This window comes from Strongylocentrotus purpuratus, unplaced genomic scaffold (genome assembly GCF_000002235.5).
Source record: "Strongylocentrotus purpuratus isolate Spur 01 unplaced genomic scaffold, Spur_5.0 spur5_scaffold_21, whole genome shotgun sequence".
Taxonomy (NCBI): domain Eukaryota; kingdom Metazoa; phylum Echinodermata; class Echinoidea; order Camarodonta; family Strongylocentrotidae; genus Strongylocentrotus; species Strongylocentrotus purpuratus.
Window position 1 is genome coordinate 34959047 of NW_022145607.1, and position 24077 is coordinate 34983123.

Sequence of the window (24077 nt, forward strand, 5' to 3'; positions counted from 1 at the left end):
TAACACATTATGGTACCCTCATCCACACACCAGAAACTGTGAGGTTTGAATCATACCGGTAACCTAGAACATTTTGTGCCCATGAAAGAGGGCCCTGGTACATGTACATGTACATGTACATGTAATACAGTAAGTCGAAAGGATATTTGTGCATAATTAAGAAAATTCACAAGTTTTGGTTGTAACAGAATACAGTAATACGCTGTAGAAAGTCCTATGGAATCTAATCGAGTAAGTTTACACAATGAAGATTCAATTCAATACTTATCCATAACATACATGTACATGGTAATTTGTTTCGTTTGCATGTGTGATACAAAATAATATTCAGACAATTGACTTTAACGAGTGCATTAGTGAATATGCACTGCACGCTGATTCACAATCGGATATTGACGAGACTTGTCAAGTTCATTACCGGTATGCGGCTCACTGTGACTTAACCAATTGCAGTGCATACATGTACATATCACTAAATACATAAGCTTAAAAACAGGAATTTTGGTTTTATAAAATGGGTCGGCAGATGTACCTTCATTGTTCAATCCGTTGCATAAAGACACACTGTACATGTACACTGGATATGATAATAATACTAGGCTAAATAATACATTATAACATTAACACAAGTATACTGTAGAACAGGGTTTGGTATGCAGTCTTGTGTTAAAGTACTAGCAAAACATGTTACATATTCGAAGTAGATACTAAATTGATGCATAATTAAGGAATTTGAAGTTTCAGTTCTCGGAATGCCATGGAGGAAGTCCTATTGCACTATGTCCCGCCATTTTCAGCTTGTTCTCATTTCCGATACCACTAAAGCAACAAGTGCAAGCTGGGCAAGTGTGGAGGACATACATGTATGATTAAAGGAATGTCAACTTCTCGCATGTTTTTATGCAACAAAATTTATGGAATGTGTAGAATTATGGATAAGATTTTTCCATTGTATTTCCTTATATTTCCTCAAAATAATCAGATCATGGTCAGAAAAGCTAGAATCCTCAGCCTCATCTGTGTCAAGTTTATAATAATAATAATAATAATAACAAATACTTATAAAGCGCACTAAATTTTGTTAACGATTGTTATTGGATGGACTGTCAAGAGAATACTGAATACTGCTTTAAAGGTAATACAAAGTTTTGGGTGGATAGTGATTCTTTACAATGTTTATATATTTGGGAGCCCCTGTGGATGTATTATAAGCACTAGAAAATTTAGCCCCTAAAACACTTCTGTTTTTGAGAAAAATTAAATATAAAAATTTACCGGTGCTCCCGGTAAATTTCGATAAAATTTGAAATGGCGCCTACGGCCGTACAATGGTAGCTCCGACCATGACAATCTCAGAATATGTAGTTGTGATATATAATTTCCAAACGGGAATAGCTAATAAGTCGATTTTAGTCAAGAAACATTGTTTTATATCTTAATCGATATATTGACCTTGAGAGGGAGCTATCGGTCGATTTTAGTCAAGAAACATTGTTTTATAGCTTAATCGATATATTGACCTTGAGAGGGAGCTATACAACATAAAGTCTTTATTATTTACAATTTCATAACTTTAGACTCGATTTCAACCGCGACAACGATCACTGAATATTGTAGGTTCGCTTATGCTTCCAATATGTTCATTTGAACCAAATTCATGACCATATACCAAAACTTTGTATTACCTTTAATGTTGGCTTTGAAAGACCGCTACAGGATGTACGTACATGTACATTTACACTTGTTCACAATGAAAAAAATGTTTTTCTTTTACAATGCAATACATTGACCTTTGCCCTAGAAAATAATTGTTCCAAATTTGAATTCTTACATGTACATGTACATGTAGGTGGGATTTGCTGCTTATGCAGGGTGCTACAAGAATTTTTTTCACCACTTGCCCTGTCGGGCAAGTGGGTTTTCAATTTACTTGCCCAAACAATATTTCCACTTGCCCAAAATTTTAAAGCGAAAAAGGACTCGAGGTTAAAGCATTTATTATCTCGTAATGAGCCGGTGCCTCCATGTTTACTAGCACAATCGAGAAAAAACAGCTGATCAACGCACGTGTGTGTCTGTGCAAGCCGCTGTCATTTGGAAACGTAGGCTAATTTTCAGCTGTTAATAATTTGGGTCAACTCTTCCATCAAGAAACGTCATGTAAATAATGGGTAATCAACTATTTTAAATAAAGTACGGACATTTTTATTTCATCATTCACTGCTATAAATATCATGCCAAAATTTGTAAATTCTTACTAAATAATAATATTGAAGATATTTTACGATAAATCTCGGATAAGTATGCGAAAACTAGACTAAACAACGTCGCTAAAACCATGAAAACAAAACAACAACGGCTTATATTCTGGGGGTCTCGATACTATTATCAAAATGACTCGCTCGGTCGGATCTTGAGACCGCAGTAATAAATTGAAAACGAGACAAAAACATTCATCTGATTTATATGAGCAGCGAGTTTTAAATAATATGTTCACAATCATTAACAGTCATTATGAATAAATATCAAACATTTGACTTTTTGTACTTACTAGAAAATCCCTGTTGTTTATTCCATTCCGATTCGCACGTGTTCATTTCCCTAGAATAATGACGTCATATTTGGCGTGATTCAACCAATCGGCAATCAGAGAATAGCAAAGGCCTGTCGGTGCGGCCTGCAGAGCTAGAGAGAGAGAGCGCGAATAAGCTCGCAGCTGGTACGATCGCGCTAGCTGTCTTTAGCTAGCTCACGGCCGGCCGTGCGTGGAGGCGGAGCGGCATTCATGGCTTGAAGTGTCACTGTTGCATGCGCGCTGAGCTAGCTGAGCTGGCTAGCTGTCTGTGAAGTTTTTTCGAAATCGGAACGATCGCTTTTTTGCTTCTGGATTTTGACGACGGGTAAGAAGTTGACGGGTGAATGGTAGAGTTCTTGGACACTAGGAAATTACTGTAAAAGTATCACTTGCCCGAATCGGGCAAGTGATAATTTGATTTACTTGCCCGACGGCTCAATTTGGTTGCCCCGGGACGTCGGGCAAGCGGGTTTGTCGCGCCCTGCTTATGGTTGTTCCATTGATGAAAAATTTGCCTTGAAACACCTTACATTAGTATGAACTTCAGAATAAATAAATGTTACCTGTTTTTGTGTCAGGAGGAAAAATAAAGACCATCTGAGCCCTGAAAACAAATTGGTTGAAAAGGTGTTTGGGATGTGTAAATGAGCCTACACTTTACATGTATGATGTAAGATTTGTTTAATAGATCAAGTGACCAAATGTCAACAACCAATAAAGCCTGTGGTTTTCTATTGAGTGTTATCTGTCTAGCTGCTACCATGCATAGACCTACAGTCATACACACTCTCTCTGCTACTGCTTTCCTAGAAAAGAAACCACATTGAAACCAGACAATTTATTGTATTTGTTATTTACCAAGGAGATCTAGTGTAGGGGATTTGTGTCTACTTTACTTCAAGCAATACTGTATACAACCTATATTTCAATTATGTTCTTGACCCAGTAAAAGATTCAAGGGATTTGTGAGTGATTTAGCTGTGGAAAGCTCTAAAATGCCTCTTACAATGTATTTAAAAATACAAAAGAAAGAAAAAAAAATAAGAAAAAAAATCTTTGAAAGGGAGTCTCAATTCCTATTTAAAGCAAAGTATTAAAGAACTCCCCCAAACACAGTTTTACTTTTCTCTTGTTCATGTCTAGGCAGTGTGAACAATCGATTCTTCATCTCATTTTAGCTCTCTCAGTAATCTTGAGCCTGCGCTACAGTGTATGCTCGTCCGTCTCGGTGTATAGTACAGTTTTAATAATAATAATAATAGGCGATGTACATGTACATCATGTACATTGTATAGCGCCGTGTATCTAGAAATTCTATTCCGAGGTGCTTTTATTGTTACCCGGCTTTAGCCTAGCTGCCATTACAGCGCTCCAGCATTTTAAGATCAGCTTGAGCAATAGTTTTGACCGTGCTCCTCAAAACGGTGAATACGTGTACCGGTATGTATACATGTACATGTACGTAATTTGCCTAATGTATGTTTATACATGTACATAGATGCAAGTATAATTTATTAGGTCAAAGTTGCCATTTTCCAAATTAAAAAGTGAGAATAAGACTCTGAATATTAGATATATCGAATCCTTGTTTATTCTTCTTTCCATTGATACCAACTTCAGAAATGTACAGTAGATCAAAATTTATTGTTAAAAAAATGCAGAAAAACCAGACGCCTGGAGACGCATTACATATTCATATCCCGGATGGCCATAAATATATGAGCTGAGGAAATATATGTACATGCTACTGATTTCACGTGGCGCTCAGACTGATATCACTAAGGGAATTTTGTCAGTCATGTGATACTGGTCATGTCCACATGACAGTGATCATGTTGCTTTTGTGTTAATGGTAGTGCAATCACATGTACAGTTTACATGTACTGGCAAGTTTGTTGGCCTCAGTGTACAGACAGTGTGGGAGTTCAATAGGGGAATCCCCGATCGAGAGTTGAATGGTTGTATTGTATATTTCACATTTTATTGGCTTGTAAAGGCGAGTGGGAAGTGTTTATGTACAAATGCCCTCTTGAGAACTTTAATACTTGTGCTTTAGAGGTGTGATATTGAACCTGATGGGGTGTGAATAGACTAGACTTGCTGTTACATGTACATTGTACGTGTACCTGTGGTAAGTTGCACATTGTTCATATGCATGCAGAACTTACATGTACATTTACATGTACTGTGCAAACAGTGTACATGTACATGCCCCCGTCTTAAATAGAGATGAGATTGATATCTATCACAAATACACGTCTAATTTGAGATTAATAGCAACTGTTTATAAGACGGGCCCGGATATTTATATTCGGTAGAATCTGTTTATACATGTAGGCTTCTGGCCAATCTTTCTTTGATTTTAAGTCACTTTTGACATTTGATTTGAAAGCATCCACATACATAAATCAATGTTATGTATACATGTACTGTATATATATTTATTAATTGTATATCTTTTGCAATAGAGTGGTTTATTCTTTATCATATATAGTTTTGAATACCAAAAAACTTAATGGAAGAAATATCCAATTTTTTTAAGGGATAGATCATGTAAGGGTGATACAGCAAAACCGCAACTTTGTTTTAAATGACGTTAATTATAATACACTTCATATTCTGTATGAATATATATGAAAAACTCAGTAAATACACAAAAGTCCTTTGTTACGAACAGTTGCCATTCATTTACATGTAATTAAACCGTGGCTGCTTTTTTGCATTGGTTTCAGTTTTGAAGGAGCCTTAATTGTTGTATTTAATTCAGTACAGTACAACAAATAGTGCATCCACACTTCATAGTGAAAACATTATTAGATTTTATTAAGTAGTGATCGTATGAAATTAGGTACTAATAAACAAAAATGTTGACAAAATGATTTGTTACATGTATTGAAGCGCAAGCAGACGTCTAATTATTAATCACACATTCATGCAATTATATGATAGGCCTGACAAAATATTGTTTGTGTTGTGTGTCCTACAAGGATGTTTCCACTGTACCACTTCCTTTTTGACCTACCTGACCCACTTTTATCTGACCCCCTTTTTTCCAGTTCATTTTCTACACAGAGGCAGTTTCATGAGACAGTTTCTGTGATTGGCTTTTTTCTAGTGAATATTCATGACATGCTAATTTTAATTGCACAATTCACATCTTTTGGTGGCGCAAAAATATGATTAAAAGTACCTGAAAATGACACTTTGAGCGAGAAAATTTAAGAATGAGTCAGATTTGTGATTTCTGAGGTATGCATGTTGATTTGGTAATATTGAAATGTAATGGACCAAATGTCAGGACCATGTTTTGAGGGGGTAACGGGGTAGATTCCCCCCCCCCAAGTTAAGCGAAGGTGATCGCAGCTACATGTATTACTGCACGACTGCTAGCCACAGTTGCCGTTCTGCGCCCCAGGGATCAACCTGCTGGGGCCTAAATATCTGTGTCTGCATAGGACTAGGAGTAGGAGCCAGACCCAGGGGCTAATTTGCATAATGTCAAGAATATGCACTAGCAAAAAAGCCAATCACAGAAACTGTCTCATGAAGCCGCCTCTGTGTAGAAAATGAACTGGAAAAAAGGGGGTCAGATCAAAGTGGGTCAGGTACATGTAGGTCAGAAAGAAGTGGTACAGTATTAATAAATGGAAACATCCGTCCTACAATTATGATGATGTACAGTACATGTAGCCCTGCAATGTACATGTACATTATTCATCAACTGACATACATGTAGTACATGAACATTGCTGACTTGTTGTAATATACATCATGTTCAAACTATTTCTGACTATACTTCGTGCAACCTTTACTGGCCCATATAGTTTATGAGCATGTGATATCAAGTTTGGTCATGTGACTGTTGTTTCCCCATAATTATACTCTGTGATCAACGAGTGATCATAAGCAAAATATGTACAATATTCATGTACATGTGTGTGGAGTATTAAAGTACACTTGTAAGTACACATGTATGAACTTACAATGTATACCGGTACACAAGGCCTCATACATGTAGGGGCCTTACATACATGTACGTTATAATTGTATTGCAGCATATGGATTCATGTACGTGTGTAGTAAACTGTGTGTGTTATGTGGCTTGTGTATATGGAGTGATTTGACATGGGATATTGTTCATAATGGAGATTAATAACACTTAACAGCTGTAATATAATTAGTTTAGCTGCTTTATGATGTGCTAGGATTTCTATTTGATCTGAATCTGTATTGATTATATCACGGCAATTATCTACGGAGAATTATCCACGGTGTGGCAAAGAATTGTTGATTTTACTGTACATACAGTAGTAAAGAATTTAGCAAATTCTATTAATTCTATGAAATAAACATATACATGTACATGTAATAATTTAATAAACTGATGTGTATGTACGTGTACCTGTAATTTCAATAAAAAATGTTATTCAAGGAAACAAAGTGAAGTAGTGTGGGAAGATATCGTCTTTCAAAATCCATTATCAAATGAGCAAGTAAGATATTGTTGCATCAAACTATCAAATTAACTTTTCTATATTGGGTGGGTGTAACTCATTCTAGGGTCCCTACTTCATGTAGCCCAGTCATTTTCATGCCTATTTTCTTCAAAGGTATAGCAAATATTCTATTTTTTGTTATGACATAGCTTCTCACAAGTATGTATTGTATGTATGCATTTTTTCCTTTAAATCTTTGATAAATGTTCTATTTTTCCTTTCTGACTTGTCAGTATGGCTCTGGTAGAGGAAGATGTTCGACAACGATTACGACAACGCTTCTCACATCTACCTGAACCAGTCTTTGATGAATGCCTTAGAACTGTGAGTACATACATGTATATGCAGGAGTACATTATTATGTCTGTTCATAGTCAGAAAGGCATTAACTGTACGTGTTAACGTATATGAGTTAGTGCCCTATTGTGGTGTTGTACATGTACGTTAACACTGAGTTACTTCCTTTCTGGCTCTACATGTACATGTATGTACTAGGCCTAGGACTAATATTCGAATAGCTTACCGCCGATCGGCACTTGAATACCACTTTTTCCACTATTTGAATACTCACCCCACAGCGAATAATGATTATGATATTCTTGTTTACTTGCATTGTTTTGTATGATTGTACTTAGTGATTTAACATTTGCTCAAAGCAATATTTGATGAGATGGTTGGATGGGTTGCAATAGGATTTTATGTTGGGTTTAGGTTTAGGTTTCAGGTTCTGTTTTTGAGTTCCGGGGTCGAAGTTTGTACTTTAATATGTTAGCAGCAGTAATTGCAGAGCAGATTCAAAGTAATGATTGTCAGAGCGTATTTCGTGCAATCAACATACATGTAGTTAGTGATCAAATGTTGATATGCAATAGATGGTATGCAGGGACAAAGTATCTTGGACTTTAGAATGTTTAACATTCTACAAAAGTATTTGTTTGTCTAAGATGCTAATTTTGATACTTACATGTATCTTTGTCAAAATTCAGGTCTCTTTGATATTGATTCAGTTTACCATGGATTTTGTTTTTTCTGCATTAAACAGGACAATTTTTGTTTTCTTCCTGTCAGAATCCTACCAACCTAAACCTGTGCATCACACAGCTAAAAGAGAGAAGTCAGGCCCAGGAAAGAAGGGATCCCATGTGTGCTGTGTCAGCCGGAATGGATCCGGCGCAACAACACACACCACAACCACCAACACAGCACCTTCAGCACCACCAACAACCCCAGCAACAACGCATACAACAGCAGGGACCAGAAGGCTCACAGGACGGCCGATTGAACAGTGACGGCTGGTTTGAGCTAACGTGGCCTCCAAAGATGAACGCGGGAGGGGATAAAGTTGACCCGCAACCCAGTAGGACACCGGAGGCAAATGAGCCGACGGGTGGCTGGCAGGGGTACAGAGATTTATGTAGTTTCAGCGGCAGACCGCCTCTTCAGGTCTCTAAAATATCTGTCAATTTACAGGACTCTGGACAGAGAGCCAAAAGCCCCGGCCTGGTCCAACCTATTAGAACACCTTCGCCTTCGCCTAGTAGAACTTATGATGCGGGGAATGGCAGTAGAACGCCAGGTACCCCAGACAGCATCGGACTCGAATCGAGTATAACCTTGCCTGGTATATCACCACCACTTAGAGACAGAACTCCATCACCGTTTACCAACCCGTTCTTCCCCCCTATTGACCATAATGCTTTACGTGCCTCGCTACAATCTAATGGACGATCATCGCCTGGCGTTGCGTATCAATACCCGAGAAGTGCCTCGCCTAGGCCGCACGCACCCCCCAATCAGAACACCAGTACTTCGCCTTTACACTACAACTCACCGGTGGCGCCGATGCCGATCGTGGGGCAACCCAACGTGGTGTCGTCGCACCCTGTTGCCCCGCACCAGCGTAACACCCCAGAGCCGCGGCAGGATGTGAGAAGGAAAATATCCCAACCTGAGGTAAACTCACCCCACCCTGAAAGCGCTGGTGGTGGGGTTAGTGGGGTTGGGTTGTATGGTGGAGCTGCAAGGCAGGTGTCCAATGCCCAAGCACCCGCACAGTCCTATCCTACCTCCACCCAGAGACCACCAGTCCAAGGGCCAGAGAGCGCGGAGTACAGAAAGAGAATGGGCAGTCAAGAAGAGCTGAGATATAATCAAGGTACGCTACTCCAGATTATGATATTGTCTTAAAAGTCCATGGAAAATGGTCTTCTCTTTCTATCTTTGCCCCAGTTTTTCGCTTTCAGAGGCATAATAATAGTACTAAACACAGCCAATCATGGATGAAAAAAAAAAAAAAAATCATTTGAGATATTCTGATAATAACCAAGGTATGTTTATTTAAAGGCAACTGGCTGCCATAAATGGTCAAATATAAGCATGTTCATAGGAACATTTAGATTAAAATGATACCCAAAAGTTGCTATTTCTAATTGTAATAAATTATTTCCCCTTGAATTTCACAGAACACTTGCATTTTCGTCAGCGATACATAATTATAGAACTGTCAACTTTACCCCTTAAAATACACTTTTAATTTTCTAAATTTCATGATCAATTTTAATTGTGTAAAAATGCATGAAGTACACGTACAAAAATGTATACCGTACATATAAATAATATTTGATTTGCGTAGCTCATATCTGCCTATGATAACACCCAAGGTGCACAAAAACCAAGACATTATGAGATAATACAGAAGCTGACAAAATGACAATAATGGCTTGATATAATAATGAGATGCAATATTTATTTGTCCACAGTAGTTCTTCATAGACTTGAAAACAGTTCATATTTCTATGTGGTTTATCGTCTTGTTGTTGTTGGCAATGGGATGCTCCAATGCCAAGTATTGTCCATACATGTACACTGTATATGTTACAAGACCGCATGTTATTGAGATTCTCATCAGGGGATTGCTACATGTGTATTGCACATGTTTTCCTGCCAACTCTAAAAAGGGGGATCCCCTTTTACAATTGCCAAGTCCAAAAGGGGAATTTCCTCTAAGAGTATGCTAAAATGAGGAGGTTTAGGCACATAGCAGCCTATAGAAACCATGTCTAGTCTGTGATGCAGAAACCACAAAGGGAATTTCCAAGGAGTACTGTATGCTAATTAGTTAAGACAGTCTACTCTCACTTCCATGTGACATAACAGTCTAAATCTTTAGGGAATGTTGAAGTTCAAATGTAATTCATTTAATTACAAGATAGTTGCCTCGTGACTACAATGCTTGAATTTGTATTTGATTGATTATTTGTCCTCGTGACTACAATGCTTGAATTTGTATTTGATGGATTATTTGTCCTTTAGATTTACTATCATATTTATATAATATTTCATATTCTATTAGAGGCTTTATCACATTCTGAAGAATGCAATGTCAGAACTGAAAACATATTTTATAGACTTCCTTTTTGAAGATGCAATGAAGACCAAAATATTATGAAAATATTCTCTATGCTACATACAAGTTGAGAATTGACAGGGCTTTAAGAAGCAAGATGTATAGTTAATACTGTACATCTGTAATTGCGGTACATTAATTTTTGCGGATTTTGCGCCAAGATCTGCAAGCGCGAATTTTAGAACTCGTGAAAATATTTGCTTATGTGTGTGTTTCGAATGGGCTGAATTGCGTGCAACACAAATTTAAGAACCAGCGTATATGTTTTGGGGCCGCTCAGCGCGAAAAAATTAATTATGTGTAAACAGTATGCTACAACAAGTGATTTATTATTTGAAATTCAGAAATTTGAGAAGAATATTGTACATGTAGGTTGTATTATAAGGGACTGTTTTCAATTACAACCCAAGCCCCCCCCCCCCCAAAAAAAAAATACAAGAGTAACGGTGCCAGAGTAATGTGAGTTCACCAAATTATTTGATTGATTGATTGAATCGAATTTATTCCATTTCATACATCAATTGTTTGCACAATGAAGAACATAGTTGACAAAGTAAATTCAAAATTATGAAATGAAACAGGAACCTACTGGAAAGCATAGCTTGTTTTTGTAGGTTCCCAAGAATAAATAATATATGAACGTTATTTTAAGACTGACATTAAGACAGTCAATAATCACGGTAAAATAGATATAAAATAATAACGTATTTTCATAAACCCTCGTTTCCCCCACGCAGCTTTGATCATGCACCAGAATGCGAGGAAAGAGAGGCTGAGAAAGGACCTTACCGAGGAACAGGTCAAGCTTGAGCGAATGAGGGGCGAGATCAGAAGTATGGAGCATGACCTCAACACCAAAAGATCCCACCGATCACCCTTCCCATCGGTCAGTATTGAAACGGACATCACCTGGGGGGGGGGGGGGGGGGGGGGTGTTTCACAAAGATCCTAAGTTGAACTTATCTCTAAGTTGGACTTAACAGTTTTGGAAAGCAGTTAGCATCTTTGAAAATATTTTGTAAAAGTTATTTTGAAGGGCATAAAATGTTGATTCTAATCATTCATATTTTCTATTATCATGGGAGATTTCACGTTCTTGATGTGGAATTTATGAACAGTCTAAAATACTTGGATTTTTGCTTTTGAATATGTTTTATTATAAGGCTACAAATGGCTCTCCATAATTTTTACGTCCAACTTAGAGCTCATTAAAATCTTTGTGAAACACCCCCCTGGCATACAGTAACAACATAATTGTTCATACCCCTCGTAAATTTGATGTTTTTGTGTTTTTCTGAACTCAAGAATGAAAGGTGAACTGGTTGAATTAGCCTTTGTTGAATACTTTCAGATGTAAGCTTTAACATGACATATTTTCAAGAATCATAAATCGGGAGAAATCAATTTTTCACATACCAATACTTTAAAAATTATAAAAAACTTGGTAAGTCTATGAATAATTTAGTTAACTATAATTCCATGTATTCCATGGATTAGAATATTTGTGTAAATACGTATTCCAATACAGTGCAGTTCGAAAATATTTTGAATACCAAGTTTCTAAGTCAATCGTGCCATTAGCATCATCAGTGATGTGCATTTCAATAATTATGTAAAATGAGAAGTGAACTCTATTTCTGGCTTTTTCTGCTTCTATTAAAACCAACTTAATGTCAGGGTGGTCTTCCCCTTTACTCCAGAGTCCCTGGATATTTGCTACTGAATACTGATCAGTGTGTTTCCTTGAAGATAGAGAGAGCTAACAATGCATTTATTAAAGGTATTCTGGTCATGTGATTGCATTGTAAAAGAAACGTTCTGGAATCGATCAGAAAAGGCTGATCATCTAGCATTGGTGTGTACTGCTTGGTTCTGGAATTATCAAAATGATAAGAAATTTGGCCCAGTCTTGGTAAAGTTACAAGCGCTGTACACAGAAAGATGTTTATGGGACTACGGGATATCTATTCAGGCCGGATAGATATGATAATTTACCAAATATATCAATTAGTAGGCGGTTTCCCTGCAAAATTTGTATCATCACGTATTAGTAAAAACATATTCTTTCACATGATTGGTAATGCGAGCTTCCATTCTAATTTTTGAGAGGGGGGCGTTTCCAAAACTGGTCTATTCCTTCAATAATAATTAACTATTATATGATATCTACTGATTTTTTTCCCACTCTCGACAGAACGAGCAACTGAGTAAGACGAGGGAGGAGAAGAGACAGCTACAAATAGATATTGAGTGCATGAACAAAGAGATTGATACCTTCAAAAAGCAAGGTAAGTTCCGTTCAGTATTAAAGAAGATGTTTATAACTCTGGTATTAGACTATTAATTCGATCTTGATTTCCCCTTTCCATATAAATATGATAAATGTTAACATCAGATTTGTTTTCTTTCATCTTGGAATTGTCAAAATTATGAATTTCCTTCTTTTCAGTATGTTGATCATTTCTATTAAGACATTCTGGGACAAGTTTTCTCGCATTTGAAGATAATTGACGAAAAACTAGCCTATCAAGTCCTGTCAAAATATTTAATGATGGCTTTATTCAGAATTGCAAAAGTCACTGCTGTTTTCACAAACCGACAAACATAGCCCATGCACTTTATACATGGGTAGGTCTACACACCAGAAACAGGATACATGCATTGGTGCTTGTTGTTGTTGTTTTAGTTTATAGGCGTTTGTCATTCAGAAGTGAAAATTTACGCCTTTTAGCTTTTAGGTTGTAGCCTCATTTCAGGCCCTGTCACTTATTTAGTACAGGCCATTTTCAGGCTTCATGTTACAGAAAATGTTTAGTTGTTGTTGTTTTAGCTTTAATGGCGTGTGTCATTCATTTATGAATATTTACGCCTAATTCAAGTTGCATTTAGTGCTCAACACGTCTTAGCCTCTTTTCAGGCTTATAGGATGGAAACACCTAGCAACCCTGTCCATGTATTAAACGAGTAGTCCACCCTGATATTAAGTTGGCTTTAATAGAAGCAGAACAAAAATAAGAGGAACAGGTCAGAAAAAGTTTGAGCAAATGGGAAGGGAGCTCGCAAGATAATTCATAGAGTGGCCAATTTGTGTTTGACTGATCGCTAGTTCAAAAATTCATAACTTCCTTAATTGTTATCAAAATTTGCTCAAACTTTCACTGATTTGTTTCTCTCATTTTTCTGCTTGTATTAAAATCAACTTAATATCAGGGGGGACTTTTCCTTTAAAGGGGCACGTTCCCGCCAGTGTAGTTATCGGAACATGCCATCTGCGTAAGAGCCGTATTCTGTTGGTGTCAATAGGCAGCTATAGCACCGTCCGCCAGCGCATACGTATTTTGAACGCCCTCTGGAATATGGGGAACATGCCCCTTTAAGCTTTATCTTGTGTACATTTAGCAGGGCAAGTCTTGAGGTTCATACAGTAATAGACTCTGCAAAACAGCAGCGGTCATTTCATGATGACGTCAAGCCTAATACGTTTCACATTTCTGTATGTTATAACACAAAGCTCGGTAAATACGTACAAGTCCTTTGTTACACACAGTTAGCTGCCTTACATTTACATGTTAAACCAAAATGTGTGGTGGCTTTCCTGCAGTGGTTTACTAGTGTATATCTGGACAAGAAATTATGGTACATGTTTCTTATTTCTTGCAGGATTCACCAACCCCCATGGCCAGGAGTATTTCTATGCTAATATTGATCAAGGCCCTACCGGTCCTATACCTCCTGGCCCACCAGTAGCCCCAGGTAAGTAGCTTGAGATCTGTGAGACAGATCACTTGATAGAGAAATAATTATATAATTTTGAATGGCTTTGAGTGTGATACAAGAATATATTGCTCGAGCTATGACAATATTGGACGAGTCAAAGACGGGTCTTTTATTGTCTTTTCGAGAGCAATATTTTCTTGTATCACATGAAAACAAAGCCATACAATATTATTATTATTATCTATATCAGGCTGACTACCGAAATAACAAAATTTGACTTACCTCTGTAAATATGGCTTTGTTTTCGTGTGATATCGATATCGATAGTTGAAGCTCCCGGAAGACTGAGCAATACAAGAACAATATTGGTCGGTCATCCGGGTACTGCGCTAAAGATATGAATACACTGATTTATTGTACCACTTGGAAGCCGTATATAGAAAAGTAATACCTAATAATGTCAAATGGTTGACCACATTCAAACTGTGATCAGCTATCTGAAGTGCTGGAAACGCTGCTTGTTTCAAGAATGAGATGTTCATGACACAGCTTTTAGAAGGGCTTAGCCTCATACCGTTATCTTTGCACCATTTACATTACTTTATTTTTTAATTGTATACTGAATTTCATTAATGGTTTTTATAAACATAAACATATCAATTTTAAATTCTTATTTTACTATCATCCATATTTCCTTCTTTTTATGCCTCCGCCACCGAAGGTGGTGCCGGAGGCATCATGTTTTCGGGTTGTCCGTCCGTACGTCCGTCCGTCCGTACGTCCGTCCGTCCGTCCGTCCCGTTTGACCGTTATCACAATATCTCAAGAACCATTTAAGATTTAAACTTAAGACTCGGGAATAGTATTTATCACCATAGGAAGACGATCTGATTAGATTTTGGAGTACGTAGGTCAAAGGTCACAGGTCACAGAGGTCAACTTATGAAATTCCTTGTATTGAGTTTGTTAGCGCGATATCTCAAGAACCATTTGAGATTTAAACTTCAAACTTAAGGATAGTATGTATCACCATAGGAAGACGATCTGATTAGATTTTGGAGCACGTATGTCAAAGGTCAAGGGTCACAGAGGTCAACTTATGAAATTCCTTGTATTGAGTTTGTTAGCGCGATATCTCAAGAACCATTTGAGATTTAAACTTCAAACTTAAGGATAGTATGTATCACCATAGGAAGACGATCTGATTAGATTTTGGAGCACGTATGTCAAAGGTCAAGGGTCACAGAGGTCAACTTATGAAATTCCTTGTATTGAGTTTGTTAGCGCGATATCTCAAGAACCATTTGAGATTTAAACTTCAAACTTAAGGATAGTATGTATCACCATAGGAAGACGATCTGATTAGATTTTGGAGCACGTATGTCAAAGGTCAAGGGTCACAGAGGTCAACTTATGAAATTCCTTGTATTGAGTTTGTTAGCGCGATATCTCAAGAACCATTTGAGATTTAAACTTCAAACTTAAGGATAGTATGTATCACCATAGGAAGACGATCTGATTAGATTTTGGAGCACGTATGTCAAAGGTCAAGGGTCACAGAGGTCAACTTATGAAATTCCATACATTGAGATTGTTATCATGATATCTCAAGAACCACTGGAGATTTAAACTTCAAACTTAGTGATAGTGTGTATCACTATAGGAAAACAATCTGATTAGATTTTGGAGCACGTATGTCAAAGGTCAAGGGTCACAGAGGTCAACTTATGAAATTCCATACATTGAGATTGTTATCATGATATCTCAAGAACCACTGGAGATTTAAACTCCAAACTTGTTTAAATTGCTCTATGGCGGAGGCATCATTTTCGACTGCGCGCAGTCAAAATTCCATCTAGTTTCCTTTTGTATTTCTGTTCCTTCTTCTATTTCCTCTTTTCTTCTTCTTTTTTATTTCTTTTATCACATCAATTTCACAACAGAATGTCAGTTCTATTTTATATTTGCCTATTTTGCAAATGCTATGTGTATGTATTTTAAATGTTGCAGTTTTATTTGTAAATTCAAGATGTGTCAGCTTTTAGCTGTGACTTTGAATTGTTATCAATAAACCTTGTCAATTCACTTCAATTCAATGGTACTGCTGTTATATCTGAGCTATTATTTCTGACTGACATTGTTAATGAAACTGAAAGCAATGGGGAAAGGTTGATTATGTAAACTACAACTTCATCATTACCACAGCTTGGCATTCTCATGAGAGCTGACAAAATTCTGTTTTTGTTTTGTATTTTCAGATCCCATCATGCCTCCTGTCATAGACCCAGATGAGGGTCAGCAGTGGGCGTGTACGCACTGTACCTTCCTCAATCATCCCTTCTTAGACAAGTGTGAGTGTTGTGAAATGCCTCGGGACAGTGCCTGATCAAGGACCATACACCAAAGACAACAGATTAAGAAAGATCCGTACAGTCTCGTGGCTGGCCGATCAAAAGCACTTTCGGAAATGAATCGTGAAATAGTGGTCTTGGCAGCAGAAACCGAGACCAAGATTGCTAGAAGGATTGTGCGACTGTGGTATTGCATGAGCGTGTATAATGCAAAGTCTTAGCTTCATGACAGTGCTGACGTGGTGATGATCAAAAGCACTTTCAGAAATGAATCGTGAAATAATGGTCTGGGAAGTCGAAACCGAGACCGAGATTGAGACTGATTTAGCGAGTAGGGAAACCTGCTTATATACCGCAAGCTGCTAGAAGGATTGTGCAACTGTGGTATTGCATGAGCTTGTATAATGCAAAGTCTTAGCTTCATGACAGTGCTGGCGTGGTGATGATCGTAGGCTCCTCGTGTACAAGGAGTCGTTTAAGAGTTCATAGGACAACGTTAGAATGTCACCCATTGTCGTTGAATCGATAAGGATATCATTGATGGTGGTTGAGTTAGCTGCTGAAGAAGTACTACTTGAATGCTGCTGCTTCTCTCAAATTTGTCAGTTATGGAATCACCAATGCGCTCAAAAGGCTGTTAATGATGTCCTCACTGATTTCAACTTTAGACCCAGGAAAATATCATTTGAAGCTGCAGGCGATACTGATGGCAAAACGGAAATCCTCTCGGAAGTTATGATCCTGCAAGATGCAAGATTATTGATCAGTTGAGAAATTACAATGGTTGATATTGGCTCTTGAAACGATTGAATTTGATGACTGTGAGTAAAGTGAGTAAAGGCATTTTGAAATGCTGGCAGTTGTTTGAATTCATAGCAAGTTTTATGAAACGGCCCTATAGTTCAAGCTATACACCCCTGAACTTCCATATCACCATGAAGGATGTCTTCAAAGGACACCGCTGAACAACAAGAACTATGGTACCCTAAAACTTCAGGGATAACTTTGTCAAATTGGCTATAAGTCCGATCACCCCCCCTTGTCTTCAGCCAACGGTATACAACTCAAGTTACAGCTTATAACATCTTAAAGTTTCTGAAACCACTGATGGAATTATTTTCCTTGAAACTGATATTTTTTCCTTTATGTTGTTCAAAAACAGCTCCTCTGTTTTGAAGAGGGTTTCTTTTTGTAAAATAATTTTGCATGGCATGGTTTTAAGTGATGATACTGCAACAAAACCTCATGTGTCTGGTTTATTTTTCTACCCAGCGGTGCTCACAAAATGAGATTTATATGAGATATATCAAGCATTAAGAGAATCTGGGCAATTCTTGTGTCATAAGAGATAGCAGAAACATACAATTTGTAAAGACATCTATTCGGTTTACTATATTTTTGTTTGTTCATATGAGACTTTTGTATTATGAGCAGTAATTAATATTTTGAGTTTTGATAGGCACAACACCATTTTCGAAATTCAAATTTGTCCTACTTTCATGGATTAATTCTATGTAGCAACGTTGGGTTGCATTAATTAGTGTATGACATTATTCCCTCCTCTGTCCATAAGTGCATGCATAATTGCTTATGAAAGCACCAACTAGGGGGCCAGTCCCACCGAACTGATGACTACATGTACGGTATCTATAAACTATCTCTATGAATTATTTACCTCAATTTTTGAATATATTGAGTACGGTAGTCACACCACCAACAATATTGGCAAGATCAATTTTCCCCCGATCTATTTACAAAATCCAAAAAGGCTAGATATTTCAAGGTAAGGTACAGTGTATGTAAATCAAAAATACAGTAGGTTTATTTGAGATACCAATCTATTTGGTCTTAGCAACTGTAATACAGTGAAACCTGTCTATAAAGACCACCCAAGAGAGACGAGAAAAGCGGTCTTTCTGGCAGGTGGTCTTTATGAACAGGTTCCTTTCGTACATGTTTTAATGAGAAACCATTTTCAAGGGAAACAAAAAGTTGCTGTGCTCCTCTGGAAGCAGTGCTATTACAGTCACCTCAACACCTGGGACCTGTTTCACAAAGTCTTTTTTCAACGACAAATGACAAAAAATAGTGACAAATCTGTTGGTAACCAGTCAGAAGACTGTCATTTGTCACTGATGACAAGTTTTGTGGAACAGGGCCCAGATGTCTAACCTGAGTCTTGCATGTTTCTACATGTACATGTTTGTTAGTTAACACCATGAGACTGTTCAGACCGAGGGGAATTGAAATGAAAGTCGTTTAAGAGAAACGTCATGTAAAGAATGGTCTTATAACAAATGAGCGGGCAGACTACAAAGACCACATCGTACAAAGTAACATCATATTAAGACATCACTTTGAAGAAGTCAAGTGACCCGACAGTTGACCAATCATCAGTGTGCGCTCACGATAAGCCCCGCCCAGTTATACGATTTCATCCAATACCATGATCAGACCAGAGCGGAAACCCTGACCCTTTGTAGAGTTTTCATTCAAAATGATGCTCCCACATGCATTTCATTATACTACGCTTCTGTATACGAGGTCCAGATTAGGAAAATGTTTATTACTTATCATGTAGCTGTACAGTGAATTCTGGAAGTCTCGATGCTTGGTACGTTAAAGGCGATTGGAGTGGGCCTTAAGGCCAGAGCCATCTATACACAGAGTTTGGCCAACTTGGTTTCACCGGGTCACAACATGGCGCATATTCTTTTGTTTTGTGCTTGCCCAACAAAGCAGTAGTCGCCATATTGTTGGCCAAACTCTGTGTATAGAGGGCTCAGCTTAAGGCTGTGCGCATATGCCATCGCTCATGTATGTAGTAAAAGGCAATGTTTACATGCAACAATAAAGGCAACTCGCCCGTGGAGTGAGTATGTCATAAATTTAAGCAATACCTCGTAGAGGGCGTTTTTGTAAAAATGTATCTGCTTGCGATTCATGATCAATTTCTGCAGAATAATAGAATCTCTCTTGTTTGTGAGACTAATGAATTAGCTTCCTATTTTAAGAGATGGGCATTATTCTATCACTAAACTATCAATATTGTAGTTTAGGAGTCTTCACGTTATTCTATGCCCTGTATAGGCGCTTCCTTCATCTCTAACCTCTGTGTATAACATGTACTAGTGCAAGGAACAAGCATTATTCTGTACTTTGTAAAGCAATATTCTCACTGAACAACTAACATGTACATCACAACTTTCTAATTTCCACCACAGAGGGTGGTAATCTCATATTTTTGTATGATTCTCATGAGCATTTCTTGTTTAAATACTTTGGTTTGTGTTGACAATTTTTGTGGTTAATTTTTGGTTCCTGCAATTTGATATGAAGCTTTCAACTTACTTAAGCCACAAAGAACAGTGTAGCCCAATGTTTACTCAATTCTTTATAATAAATATTTATTTTTCAAGATTTCATAAATAGAAACTTCTCTTTTGATTTTTTTCATCATGTATATTTATGCAAACTTGTATGTGAATTGATACTCATGAAATCATTATGAGAAGTGACGTGCTTTAGGCTTTAGGTATACCAATACATGAATGGGGTTACAAACTTTTGTGTGGGTACAGGATACAGTGTATATGCAGCTTGTGTGGAATTGTAGAATACTGGAATTCCATCACAACAAATTCCCTTCTGTTCGATAGGTCATCTTCAACAAATCATATTAATCTCTTATAAATGAAATGAATGTTGCAATGTCAGGCAATTGATTCAGCAATGCTGCTACTAAGAGGTATTGGAGATGGTATTATTTGATGTTTTTGACATGAAGTCCACATATTAAGTTGTTTCCAAGATACAGCTAATACGACTTACTTTGAATCATCGGGTCATTACGTTGGTTTGGGTGGTCACGTTATCCAACCTTTTGTTTTAAAAAAATGCCCCTTTATTGACAAGATGTGGGGGGGGGGGGGGGGTAATGTGAAAATAATTATAATTATATAATAATAATTTGTGAAATAAACCCCTCTCATCTACATATGGTCTGGTCCAATTTACCAGACACTTTGTGAAAACCCCACGGCAAATCTACAAAAGGTTGCTTTATCTTCTGTTTCGTTTCACGAAAGGTCGTGTAACTCGACCACCCGTCCAGACGTGATGACCCGATAATTCTAAGTTAAGCCACTATTTTACTCTCACATCTTATAGCTTACAGATAATCGTTCTAAATCAATTGTAGCCTGTCTGATAGTGTTCCTGTTATGCACACTGTATTAATGTATGTTCTTGCATCTTTCTCTTCCGTTGTTCAACTTTTACTATTACAAGTAATGTGCTATTTTTTTCTTCTACAAAGTTTCCCGTATTTCGTTCAGAGTTCTGCTAGAATTCTACACATGAATGATACTTTGTACTTGAAGTATAATTATATCTGTATCTTTATATATTCTATGAAGGTTGAACAAAAGTCAGTAATCGGTATCACGTTGCAATGCTGTATTATGTGGCAGAGAGATAACCCTTCAGTAGGCTATGGTAACGTTATCTGGTAACTGTTGGGAACGCATGTATAGAGGGAAGAAACAAATCATCTGTATAGATAAATATATATATACATATTTATGGCATGAGCTTTTATTACAGATGCGATGCAAAAGTGTCTGTATTAAAGGAATTCCTCTCAGTCATGTATTTCACAGCAGGAAGTGATACATTTAGATGTTATTATGCTGTTCTGTGGTCCAAGAATTTGAAATTCTTTCTCTAGGTGCATGTATGTCTATGTATATTGGAGACAGTTGAAACGAGTTGATGAAACCTGTAGTTCGGCATGGCTAGTAATGAGGAATCTACTTTGCTATTCTCTCTTGTGTATTTTAAAAATGAAATTAGGATGAAAAGAGTGAGCAAATTCATTCTTTCTTAATATTGTTGTCATGAAATGATGTTATGATCTTGAAAGCATATATTTTTGTTGGTTTATGATTAAGAAGATGAATGGATATGTAAACATAAATTATGTACCTATATCATATTATTCTGACATTGTACCATTTTACTGATGCAAAAAGTCTTGAAAATGACTATGTTGGATGGAATAAAAGCTAAAAAGATATGAATATGTTTGACAGATTTTATTTTTTTAGAGTGTGGAGGAGGTTTGATTAGAAATGCGGAACGGAAAATTATTTTAAATGAGTTAGAATGAAATAAAGAGAGTGATGGAGAGAAACAAAAGCCAGAAAGAAGGATGGAGAAAAGAGGCACAAAATGAGAAAGAGAGAGAGAGAGAGAGAGACAGAGAGAGAGAGAGAGAGAGAGAGAGAGACAGACAGAGAGAGAGACAGAGAGAGAGAGGGGAGAGATAGATAGAGGAGAGAGAGAGATAGAGGAGAGAGAGAGATAGATAGAGAAAAGAGAGATAGATAGAGAAAGGGAGGGATAGAAAGAGAGAGATAGAGAGATAGAGAAAGGGAGGGATAGAAAGGGGGAGACACAGAGCAAAGAGGAGAGAAAGCAGGTACAAGGAAGGAAGACAAAGAAAGAAAGGGAAACAGAGAGAAAGATTGGAGAGATGGATGAATTACATGAATGATGACTGATTAATAACATCGGTACGTACGCCAAAAATGCGAAGTATGATTGGAATACAGGAACATTGAGCACACAGATACGACATGTTTGAGTAATGCGTGAATATACTGTCTTTTAATCGGTACGTGTCTACACTGACTGACAGTTCATTTCTAGCCACTGTCTTCTGTACATGTTTGCAACACGGAACATTCATTACTCTTTCTCTTCCATTTGAGTACAAGAAGAAGAAAAAGAGGAAAAAAGGGGGAAACATACTGTCCAAATTCGACAGCAACATCAACCATCAGGTTTCAGATATATTTATAATATTTGATATAATATATTTTGTACGAGTCATTCATCTGTTCTTTTTTTTCATCTTCAAACAAGGAGTACAATGAAAAGAACCACATATTAAACCGATTTGGTATTATGATACATTTATATATATTTTCTCTATACTTATATCTAAATATCAATTTGATTTCTAAGATTCAGCTATAGACCGTATCGCACCATCACCATCATATATTGTAGCATTTATGAATCATATATATTTATATATATATTTTCTCTTGCAAATTTCTTTTATCTAAACACACATTAATTATTACAATGTCATCAATTGAATATGAATAATTTGTGATATACAACTACTATACATCATTCGATTGCACATTAAAATGAAGGGAAAATAACCTCGCTTTGGATCGTTCTCAATCCCGCGCCCTTCGATTGAACATTGATGTCCAAAAAGCAAGCTAATGCATACACAAAACTGAGAACTTTGGAACAAAATGAACAGCTGGATCTCTGCAACTGCCAATTTCTACTCAACTTAACTCTGCACAGCTAAATTATCAACTTCCCTCTCAAAATAACACCTTAAGGTATACCCAAATGGTGTTTAAATCCTTAAATAGCTTCCCATATACATGTACACACCTCATCTGTTATATATATTTTTTGATAGTATTGCTGATATGGCTTTTACAAATTGTTTAATCAGATTGTGTCTTTGGCAAAGGCTTGAGTTTTTTTGTTACAATATATTTCAATTTAAGCTGCTGAGATATGAATGGGGGCTTTCTTGAAGTTTAAAAGGATTACGCTTGCAAATGAAAGCATGCTTGCAAATCTTTATCTATTGAATTAATTAGCAAATGAATGTTATCATCCCCTGTAAAACTAGAAACTTCAAACAAATATTAAGAGTGGTTCAGATTCTCCAAAGTTCTATTCCTGATCCTATCTGTATTATAACCGACTCAAAACTGTATCTGTACAATTCATCAAAGTTTCCTATTACCAAATCGTTCATTACCACAGATCGCACAATTTTAATGCCATGATAATGTCTTGTTTTACCATTTTGGATTTGCATAAATGTGTATATTTACCAGTTTTAGATTTCTGAATTTAATAATAAGCAGCATATAGATGTGAATCGTATCTCTTCTTTAATCATGCTTTATGAAATATTAATTTAGAATTTGAATAATTGAATAATTGTACCTGGCAGGATTTTTTTGCGGCAGCATGAGCTCTATATTTCAATCTTGCCGAATTACAGTAAAATTTTGATAGCAACAATAAGGTCTTAACTTGATGGTCTTCACGACCCTGTGGTACTAAAAGTATGCAATCGTGTCAAGTCACAACAGCTATAATGCAATGCCACCTGCAATTGTGACTTCTAGGGAAATAATAAATAGCAGCACAAAGTTTTGGAATTGTTTATCTCTATCTTTTAAAACAAAACCAGCTTCCATCAAGTTTGCAAAAACTGGAGATACTGAAACAGCAATTCTCAAACAAAAGATTTAGATAAGTCTCTTTACAATGACATTGTAAATAAGAATACTTCTTTACGGTATCCTTTATCATTTGGGGAAAGATAAATATGGAATAAATCATCACAAATACTGTATATCAGAGAATGTATGAGATTTTTGATTGGGGATATCTTTGGAATGTGTTGTATATTCCACAAA

General features: G+C 36.9%; 1 protein-coding gene across 1 annotated transcript in view; it reads left to right on the top strand.

The window, feature by feature from the left end:
• LOC591886 (TGF-beta-activated kinase 1 and MAP3K7-binding protein 2) overlaps positions 1 to 21623 on the top strand; it is a 30909-nt gene extending 9286 nt beyond the window's left edge. The window contains exons 2-7 of the mRNA XM_030994595.1: positions 7305 to 7395; positions 8140 to 9226; positions 11215 to 11363; positions 12672 to 12765; positions 14138 to 14230; positions 16453 to 21623. Coding sequence (XP_030850455.1) covers positions 7306 to 7395; positions 8140 to 9226; positions 11215 to 11363; positions 12672 to 12765; positions 14138 to 14230; positions 16453 to 16580 — 1641 coding nt within the window. The 5' untranslated portion in view covers position 7305 and the 3' untranslated portion in view covers positions 16581 to 21623. The remainder of the gene's footprint in view (positions 1 to 7304; positions 7396 to 8139; positions 9227 to 11214; positions 11364 to 12671; positions 12766 to 14137; positions 14231 to 16452) is intronic.
• The last annotated feature ends 2454 nt before the right edge of the window (positions 21624 to 24077 follow it).